Source organism: Convolutriloba macropyga, chromosome 3 (assembly GCF_964194025.1).
Source record: "Convolutriloba macropyga chromosome 3, txConMacr16.3, whole genome shotgun sequence".
Taxonomy (NCBI): Eukaryota; Metazoa; Xenacoelomorpha; order Acoela; family Convolutidae; genus Convolutriloba; species Convolutriloba macropyga.
Genome location: NC_134470.1, coordinates 47,319,529 through 47,329,828, shown reverse-complemented (window position 1 = coordinate 47,329,828; position 10,300 = coordinate 47,319,529). Strand labels below are relative to the sequence as shown.

General features: G+C 35.9%; 1 protein-coding gene across 1 annotated transcript; it reads right to left on the bottom strand.

The window, feature by feature from the left end:
- Positions 1-327: 327 nt before the first annotated feature.
- Positions 328-4,673, bottom strand: LOC142337098 (ras-related protein Rab-10-like). The gene is made up of 3 exons (XM_075386176.1): positions 4,010-4,673; positions 1,248-1,381; positions 328-693 (listed from the first exon to the last, which is right to left on the bottom strand). The coding sequence occupies exons 1-3, from the start codon at positions 4,188-4,190 to the stop codon at positions 358-360; spliced, it is 651 nt and encodes a 216-aa protein (XP_075242291.1). The 5' UTR covers positions 4,191-4,673; the 3' UTR covers positions 328-357.
- Between the last annotated feature and the right edge of the window lie 5,627 nt (positions 4,674-10,300).

Sequence of the window (10,300 nt, the reverse complement as noted above, 5' to 3'; positions counted from 1 at the left end):
CTTAAGTGACCTCTGATCAGACCGACCCAGACTGATTTGTCCTCTGATCAGACAATAGTCTGCTCGAAGCTCCATGTGCGCTTAAAGTGCGCACGAAAACCTCTGATCAGACTATTGTGCGCTCGAATGTCACCCCTGATCAGACTAGCGTGCGCTCGAATTGGCCTCTGATCATAGACCAGTGTGCGTTCGAAACTGCCTCGGGTCAGACAGTCCCAGACCGAAGTGACCTCTGATCAGACAAGCTCCTGACCATTGTCCAGACAAAAGTGCGCTCAATGACATCTCAGATTAGATTTATTGTATTAAAAAACTGGTGAAAAAGGCCAAGAAATTAAATCGCTCAATTAATAATATTTATAAAATGCTGCAGCATCTATGCTTGTGTTCCTCCTCTTCATCCATTACAACCTGATCACGTTGCAATCTAACAGTATCTGACTTGGTCAGCGTATAATCCAATCCCCTCTTCTTCAGAACCTGTTCTGTGACGTCATAGAACATCTTGTCAATGTTGTGTCTGGTCTTCGCCGATGACTCGTAGTAGGTCATGCTGTGGATTGTGCACAGGTGGTTGATTAGCTCTTGGTCCACTGGCCGGCCACTCAGGTCGCATTTGTTGCCGGCTAATATTAGCACGAGGTCTTCTGTGGCTGTCGAATTTAGTTGGATGTTTTCCAGCCATCTGGGTAGCTAGCAAACATACTTACACATTTACAATCTGAGGCATGTAATGGCATAAAGAAAATGCATTAAATATTAAAATATGCTCTATTTTTTAACATTACAAAAACATCATTTTAATCACGAAGTCGAGGCTCGGATTCATAGTTGAGAAAGAAAGGTAAATTTCGGGCTCCTTCATAAAGTTGGCCACAAGGGCATTAACATGCAGCGATCATCAATCATGATTGGTTTATTTTAAAACCAATCAGAGAGGATTCTCTATACATTTCAAGTATCACATAAAGAAATATGCTTTCTGGTTATTGTAGGGTGATAAGTGTAAAATAATGAAAGATTCGGGTTTCAAAGGGACGACTTTTGATGTCATGCCTCCCATTGCAGCACCGCTCTTACATCATTTTACCACCCTTTGCCCCCTTTGTCAAACCATTGCAACCCAAAAAGATGTCCTGTTTTTTGAGCTGCATTTTCTTGAAAAACCTTTCCATTGTAGACAAACTCCTGCCTCTTCTTAGGAGGAAAAATAGAACACGAGACAGAAACTGTATGAAAGTACGTACTTCATCGAATGTCTGTCTGTTGGTGAGATCGAATACGAGGATGAATGCCTGTGCCTCTCTGTAGTATGGCTTGATTATTGTGTCGTATCTCTCCTGACCTGCACTGTCCCAAATTTGCACCTTCACTCGCTTTCCTAAACAAAAAAACTAATTAGTCCTACGCATCAACATCTCACTTGAGAGCCAACTTCGAGCACACTTTAAAAGCACCCAAGGTTTCGAGCGCACACGATGCTGATCAGAAGTCACTTTTTGCATGGGATTGTCTAATCAGAGATCCATTGTGTCTGGGATAGTCTAATCGGAGGCCACCTCGGTCATTTCTGGGATGTCGTCAAATTTGAAATTAATGGTTATGGATAACGGACAAAGAATAAGATACCACATAAATGCCGCTCGTTAACGCACTTAAGGATGTTAATCTATATTGAACACGATTTTCGGAAAAGTTGAACAAAGTACGTTTATTGGGGTCTTTATGAACTTGGTTTACTTGCATTTACGTTTCCTGATTTTAATTACAAATGTTTTTAACATTTTTGAACATTTTTTTTTCGAAAATTGTACGAAGATAGCATGGGGTAATTATTTCCTGATAAATCTAACAATTTTACATGAACAATGAAAAACCTCTTATTTCCGGCTTGTTTTGGTAATTTGTCAGACTGTAGTCATCGTTAAAAATTCCTTAGTTCATGTTTTTTGTTGTCTTGGGATCTTTGAGGCAGAATCGATTTTTTACTCTGAACAACTTTACTGGAGATACTTTTTCATTAAAAAAAAGAGATCAAATACTTTTTCTACGATTGACTTCCTCCAGATTTTTTTCAAATTTTGCATTTTTTGATAATGAAGATTTCGATTTAAAAGATTTTAGATTATTGTTTTATGGGGGTTTTTCAGAAGTCAAAACTAGAGACAAAAAGGACCCTTACTCGATTTTAACAGGTTGCTAAGCATTACGCCAATTGAAGTTAGCCTGCGGAAGATCGCTTTCTTGTTCTTCTAGGCTTCCCCTTGCGCCAAAATTACGTTTAATAGAATGATTTCAAAGCTGAGCTATGCCAAACCTCTCTTTCTCTATTCTGGTCTCTCTCTCTCTCTCTCTCTCTCTCTCTCTCGCTCTCTCTCTCTCTCTCTCTCTCTCTCTATCTCTCTCTCTCCCTCTCTCTCTCTCTATCTCTATCTCTCTCTCTCCATCCCCCCCTCTCTCTCCCCCCCTCTCTCTCCCTCTCTCTCTCTCTCTCTCTCTCTCTCTCTCTCTCTCTCCCTCTTTCTCTCTCTGTTCTCTCTCGTGCTTGTTTCTTTTAGTTCAAGTTTTTGCAAATAACTTTATAGAGCAGTTTGTTGGACCATAACTTCTCAAGGTAGTTATACCGAGCGCAGCTGCCAAAAAACAGACCAATGCTCCCTTTTTACTCTGCTTGCAATTTTACATCTATTGCGTGGAAACTTTGGTTACTAACAACTACAACAATTTGGGTCAATTCTTGATCAAGGGTATCTAGTTGAAACTGTTCTATTGCTATTATAGCAGCGAAGCTGAAAGCTGATAGCACTATTTCTGTTTTTTTCTTTAGAAAACACACATTTTGAATAACTTGAATTGTATTGGTGCGCTGTTTTTTTTAAAATCTGTTCACACTTTTTTTGACCTTTTGTTGTCCTTGAGTTGTGAAATTAGAGTAGCGATTTAAGCCACGCTGGAGTAGTAAAGTGAGCTAAAAAGCCAGTAATTATGGGAGGAATTGTTTTTACTGGCTCAATTCATGTCAAGCGTCTTTACGAATTTGAGCCAGATATTTTGTTTTCAAATTCTACCATCTTGTCCTTTTTGTAGTGCTGATACTTACTTAGGTTATTGATCGTATATAATGTTTTCACTACTTTATCACAATTTGTTTTCAAAAAATTTCTCGGTTCTCTAGAGAGAAGTAACTGTTTTAAAGATGAAACAATCAACTTGAAAGATAATTTTTTTCTTTTTTTCTTTAAAGGTAAAGACGTTGTCGGCGCTTCTTTTTTGACATATAATTAATTGTTTGAGTTTCCAATTTATTGAATGCCTTCTAAGGTTTTCTGGTGAGGCCTAGTTAAATGAGGTTTTACTGTCATTGACGCTTTTCTTAAAAGATAGCATTGATTTGTTTTAGTTTTACAAGCCCGAAGTTTCTGCTGCCTCCTACATTACTCGTTTGTAATCTCCTGCACTACTCCTGCATTACTTGTAGTCTTTTCAATACATAGTTGTTTCATGGTCTAAAGATTGGAAACAATAGTTATGTGTTTTAAAAAGCTTTATGGCACTTTGTTTCAAAGATTTTGGCATAAATAGAATATGGCATAAACTTATTTCTGCATCTGTTTCTATTTGTAGTGTACGGCACGCCATGTCTATTTCTCAGTTATTCCGGCAATCTGCTGGTTGTTTTCATTTTTCTGAGGAAAAATTTCTCTAACTTTTAGGTTGAACACGTAGGATTGTTGTTGAGCTATTTTAAGCTATTTACATTTTGCTATTTTGCTAATTTCTAGCGGTTCGGTTTATCAACGTTCTTGTAACCATTGTTAGTTGACTCAAAAATCAACACAAAGTTTCGATTGTTTGGCATCCTTTTGATTTTTTTCCTGGTCTGAAAAGTTGTTAAGCCATTATTTTAATGCAGTTTTGTCGTCCTCAAGGTCTAGAATATTTGAGAGCATCAAACGTGTGTCCAAACCTGCAGTAGAAGTCCACACAACGGTATGTTTTGGTTATTAACCTTTAATGTCGTAGTTCTTAATTTTGAAGTCGATGCCAATAGTGTGTAGATGTGAAGGTGTGAATGGCTGCTGAGCTAGGGAGCTAATCATGGAACTCTTTCCCACACTACTGTGGCCCAACATCATCACCTTGATCAACACGTCATACGGGGCACTGCTTGCATTTGAAGTAAAACTCATTCTTACAATTACACTATCGTAAACTATCAAACGGTGGTGCCAATAAAATTATCGCGTAAATGCACACAAAAAACAATAAATTCGTTGTATCAGTCGCTCCGCGCCTATAATCGTTTAATGGTTATAATAAAGAGCGGCTAATGGTTTAGAAAATTTAGAACCAAGTTTTTGCAGTTAATCAACGTTTTGGTTAAGTACCTCTAAAATTACTGACTAACTATAACCAAACGTTCAATTATTTTGCAAAGAATACCGAGATAGACATTTTGATTGATTCTCTATCGATATTTTGAAGTTCACCAAAGTTAATGCACATAGCGGCAATCATTATTATTTAATAGTGATAAACAATAATATTGCGCCTATTTTTAAGGTCACAATTGGATGGTTTCAAACCATATTAAGCGTTTTGAGACGACATTAAATGTAGTGAGATCAGATAATATATCTTGACGTTAGGAAAGATGCGCAAAATTATAAATAGTTATAACATAGCCAGAATATTTCATAAATTGATGTCTGTGATCTTTTATTCAATGTTGGTCAGTTTTAAATGATCTAGTTACCAACAAGCTGTATTGTATTGCCTGGTATAGTGATATACGTTTTCAGTGCACCTTTCAACCAAGACATGTTGTGTTTGCTCATTTCATTATAAGGAACTAGTAGCTACCTCATGAAAGCAGTGTTGCACTAATTGAGATTGATTCCTGAAATAACTCCTTCGTTAATGTTGCATGTTGCCAAACTATAAATCAAACAATGCATCATTTGAAAATTATTTTTGAAGAAAAAAAAACACTAAGGTTCCGTTTACTGAAAGCTGGATGATAAAGATATATTATTGAGGTTCAAAATGAAGTTACATAACATCTCCAGTCCCTAGTGATGAGTGAATTTAAAACTTGCAAGAATCTTGCAAGCTGATTCAAAACTTGCAAGATTCTTGCAAGAATCTTGCAAGATATCAATCAAGGCAAAAAATAAATCAGGTTACAAATGTTGTAGAAAACATCTTTGAGGCAAATTATTGTTTATTGAACAAATTACAAAACCGAATTCAATAAAAAATTTTTTAGCCCGGATTCAAAATCTTGCAAGAATCTTGCAAGAATCTTGCAAGTTTTTGAATTCTGAAAATTTTATGTTTGTATTTTTGGTAGCTCAAACTAACTGAAAACCAAATGAAATGACTGATATAAAAGTTTTTGATCAGCAGAACTGAACGTATTTGACTTTTTCCGTGAACGCCTTTTGAATGTGAAATCTTGCAAGAATCTTGCAAATTTCTTGCAAGATTTTGAATTCAAAAATAAGTTTTCGACAAAAAAACTAGAGACACCATCGTCAACCAAATTCATCTATTTTAAGATTAATTAACCTACTCTAGAAAATGACGAAATCAAACACTTTCAATCTTCCTCTAATTTTTAATCAAATAAGTTATTTATAAAGAAACAACCAGTTGGAATATTTTGTTACCGATCCTATCGGTAATTGAGGATCTTTATGTAGTTGGAAAAAATATTCTGCTCATTGTTAATTCCAATTAACTTCCTCATGAGATTTATGTGAACCTATTTGACCCCTTAAGTTGATAGTTATTGGTGTTAATGTCCTTGAAGTTATTAAAATCGAAAAGATCTGGTAAGTTTTTGAAGCCTCATTTTTTGGTCATTTTTCATTCCAATTATAGTTTAGGCTCATCACAAAGAAAGTCAGACTCAATTTTTTGGTAAATCAAACGTTAACTTCGTCGTTGATCGTATGCTAACTAATGTTTTTTATTTAGTTCAAAGAGAAAACAAAACTTTGATTTTTTTATAACTGATATTTCCTAAAGTATCACAAAAAATTAATTCTACAAAGCTATATACTTTAGTCCAACCAATCCTTAAGAAATCTCATAGCAAAGAAGAAACATCCTAGGTTTAAGTCAGTTTGCTAGATTTTGAGTTCATTTTTTATGTTAATAAAGTCTTATTAGCAAAAACTTCGTGGCACGCTTGGCGTTTTTAATGATTTCTCCTAAACTACTGAGCCCATTTAGACGAGCGTAGTCGCGTTTGGTTGGCTATACGTTCTTTGTGACAACAGATTTGAATTGGTTTTTTGTCAATGGGCCAACTCAGAATTTTAATAAGCTTTATGTTTAAAAAAATTAAAAAATAATCTTTGAAATGTTTTTTTTTAGTATTGACGTAGTTTTTCTTTTATTTGTGTTATAGTTACTTGGGAATTGTGTTATTTAGTCTTTGTTTGGGTTCATGAAGCTTTTGGAATACCTAGTTTTTTGAATTCAATAAATTTTCAATTTTCGTGAAATTATGAAATTCTTTTTTGGTTCATTTTTGGTCAAAACACAAAATACGAGGTAGGAAATGGTTCTTACTTCGTGGAATGAGTCTTCAGCGTCCACAAAGGTAAAAATGCGTTTATTTTTTTTATTTTGTGTCATGAATTATGTTGGAGGGACAGATTTGTGTCGCTTTCCCGAATTTTTTTGCGAAAACTATACTTTTTTTAGCAGAAAAATCGGGGCACGCTTCACGTTTCTAATGATTTCTGCCAAACTACTGTGCCAAGTTAGACGAACATAGTTCCGTTTTGTTAAATAGTTGTTCTTCTTCTCTCCAATAGTTAATTTGTTACGGAAATCGTCCATCTCAGAAGGTTATTAGGCTATAATTCTAAGAAAAATAAAAAAAAATGTTTTAAAACGTTTTTGAGTTTTGATGTTGTTATTCTTCTAATTCGGGGTCTTGTTACTTGCAAATTGTAATATTTAGGCTTTTGTTTGGGTTCATGATGTTTTTACAATACTTTGATTTTGGCAATTAAACAATTTTTCATTTTTTGCGAAAACTTGAAGCTCTTGTTTGAGTTTTTTTGTCAAAACACACAAAACACCCTGGCCTTTATGGCGTGGTGGGATTTTTTTCCCACTTCACACTAGAGATTTTGGGTGTTCAGTAGTTACGGAGTGGACTTGAATTGCGTTCAGAATTTTCTATGGGGCGACGTATTCGGTCGTTTTGCGCGACTTTGCGAGAAATCGAGGTCTCACAATAACCCGAAAATCGGGGTACGCTTCATGTTTCTGACAATTTCCCTGAAACTACTGTACCAAATTGGGTGGGCATTGTCGCTTTTTGCTGGCCCTAAACTTTCATTGCCTGCAGTGTTCAGTGGTTTCTCAAGTCGCCCTAATCAAAAAGTTATTAATTTTTAACTTTGAAAAAATAGAAGTAAAAATTACATTTTTGAGGGCACTCTTACTGTTTCTGACGATTTTTCCTGAACTGCTCTGCCAATTTGGCCGCGCATAGTCGAAATTTGTTGCTCCTGAACTTCCTTTCATTGCGGTGTCTATTGGTTTCTCAAGTCGGCCTAATCAAAAAGTTAATAATGTTTAACTTTGAAAAAATTGAAGTAAAAATTACATTTTTGAGGGCATGTTTGTTGTTTCTGAAAATTTTTCCAGAAGTACTATGTCAATTTGACCGGGCATTGTCGCATTTTGTTGGTCCTGAACTCCCCTTGATAGCAGTGGTTATTGGTTTCTCAAGTCGGCCTACTCAAAAAGTTATAAATGTTTAACTTTGAAAAATTTGAAGTGTAAATTGCATTTTTTAGGGCACGTTTTTTGGTTGTGACAATTTTTATCTGAACTACTCTGCCAATTCAGCCAGGCATAGTCGCATTTTGTTTGTTCTACTCCCCTTTGTTTGAGCTGTCTATTGGTTTCTCAAGTCGGCCTAATCAAAAAGTTAATAATGTTTAACTTTGAAAAAATTGAAGTAAAAATTACATTTTTGAGGGCATGTTTGTTGTTTCTGAAAATTTTTTCCAGAAGTACTATGTCAATTTGACCGGGCATAGTCGCATTTTGTTGGTCCTGAACTCCCCTTGATAGCAGGGTTTATTGGTTTCTCAAGTCGGCCTACTCAAAAAGTTATAAATGTTTAACTTTGAAAAATTTGAGGTGTAAATTGCATTTTTGAGGGCACGTTTTTTGGTTGTGACGATTTTTATCTGAACTACTCTGCCAATTCAGCCAGGCATAGTCGCATTTTGGTTTGTTCTACTCCCCCTTGTTTGCGGTGTTTATTGGTTTCTCAAGTCAGCCTTATCAAAAAGTTGGCGGAAAGAACTTGTTTTATAGCATTGAGAAAGGAACTTCATGTTTTGTATTTTAATTGACATCTCCTAAATCACTGTATCAAATTTAGATTGTGAAGAAGCAATTTGTTGTTGCTAAACTGTTCTTTCTTGCCCGGCTAGTTGATTTTTTAAATCAAACTGATCAAAAAGTTATTAAGGTTTAAATTTGAAAAAAAAAAAGAATTTATTAAACGTTTTTTGAAATGATGTAGTGGTTCTCGTAATGAGCGTTGTTTTTACTTAAAAATTGTGTTATTCACCCGTCTGTTGAGTCCCTGGAGCTATTTCAATCATAGAACAGGTTTTATTAGGTTTTTGGTGGACATTGTGCATTGATTCTCTTTAATTTCTTGTCTTTTCAGATACCGAATGTCAGGTTACAGTTTATTGTTTTATCGATATCTCCTAAAGTACTGAATCAAATTCAACAAACGAGGTGGCATTTTGTTTCTATTGATCTGTTCCTGCTAGCCTTTTTCAGTCTTTTTTTGTGTCGGCCTGTGCAAATAACAATTAATGTGTAAGCTTAAAAAAAATATGATTTTAAGCGTTATTATGAATTTATGTGGTTTTTATGGTAATGAGGGTTGTTGTTACTTGCAAATTGTGTTATTTACGCTAGTGTCGGGTCCATGAAGTTATTTGAATCAATAGTTTTTAGCAATTCAACAATTTTTCTGTTTTCACGATTTCATCAAATTTTTGTGGATGTTGTTTTATGGCAAAACACACAAAACATCATAACCTTCATGGTGAGGTGGGAAATTTTTTCCCACCTCACCATGAAGGTTTGCCGTGACCTAGAACGTGCAAGTGGACCAGAATTAGACCCACAAATACGCCGGGAACGCTGTTTCACGTTGTTTTACGTCGGTTCCAGAGATCTTGGGCTTCGATTTTAGCCCGCAAAATGGGGTACAGAACAGTATTTTGTTAATATCTGCTGAAGTACTGGACCAAATTATACGGGAGTAGTCGCATTTTGGTTAGCACTGAACCCTTCTTGCTTGCAGTATTTGGTTGGTTTCCGAAATCGGCCTAATCAAAAAGTTATTAATGTTCAAACTTGAAATAGTTCGAATTTTCGGGCTATTATGGGTGACCCAAATTTCGGATCAACAAAACACGCGATTTACCCAGCAAGTGTTAGTGTTTTAGAATCCCCAGTTAGTGGGAAGTCTCCCCATATATATTTTGTATGGTATTTTATGTAGTTGAGGTTGTCAATTTTGGCTCTGAATGACGGTCACCTCGCTTTTTTGGTCATTTGGTACGGTACCTTATAATTGCTATAAGTCCTCGAACAATGTACCGATCGGGCGCATTTTAAAAATGATGCGTATCTCAAGCAGTGCTACAAACTGTACTAAGGAGGTTTATTTTTGTTCGGCCGTTTTAGAGAAACTGGCCACTAAACTTGACTTCGATTTTAGCCCCAGAAGCGGTTGACACCAGCGGTTGACACCAGCGGTTGACGTTGACCAGCGGTTGAAACTTTGAACTGTGTTACAAAAATTGGTGTTTTGAACAGCGGGTGTTATGTAGATTCGGAATATGTATACTTTATATAGCCTTTTCAGAGGTTTAGATGTTCAAATTTAGCTCTGAAGTCAGGTCACCTCGCTTTTTGGTCATTTGGTACGGTACCTTATAATTGCCATAACTCCTCGAAGAACGTACCGATCGGGCTCATTTTTTAATATAATTTGTATTGCAAGCAGTGCTACAAACTGTATTAAGGGAGTTTATTTTTGTTTGGCCGTTTTAGAGAAATTGGCCAGTAAACTTGCCCTCGTTTTTAGCACCAGAAGCGGTTGACACCATCCGACACCACCTTGAAGCTCTGTCACAAATCGATTTCAAGATTGTTTGTTGGTTCGTTAGCTTCGTTATATTATGATAAAGCTTTCTAGCTATTATTTGCAATTTGTTTGACACATTTTCTT

Bases quoted from the DNA above. Each gene is read 5' to 3' on its own strand.
- LOC142337098 (XM_075386176.1), bottom strand. From the start codon at position 4,190: ATGAGTTTTACTTCAAATGCAAGCAGTGCCCCGTATGACGTGTTGATC. The intron at 1,382-4,009 runs GTTAATAACCAA...TTTTTTGTTTAG, and splicing joins TAAGAACTACGACATTAAAG to GAAAGCGAGTGAAGGTGCAA. The intron at 694-1,247 runs GTACGTACTTTC...TATGTTTGCTAG, and splicing joins ACAGACAGACATTCGATGAA to CTACCCAGATGGCTGGAAAA.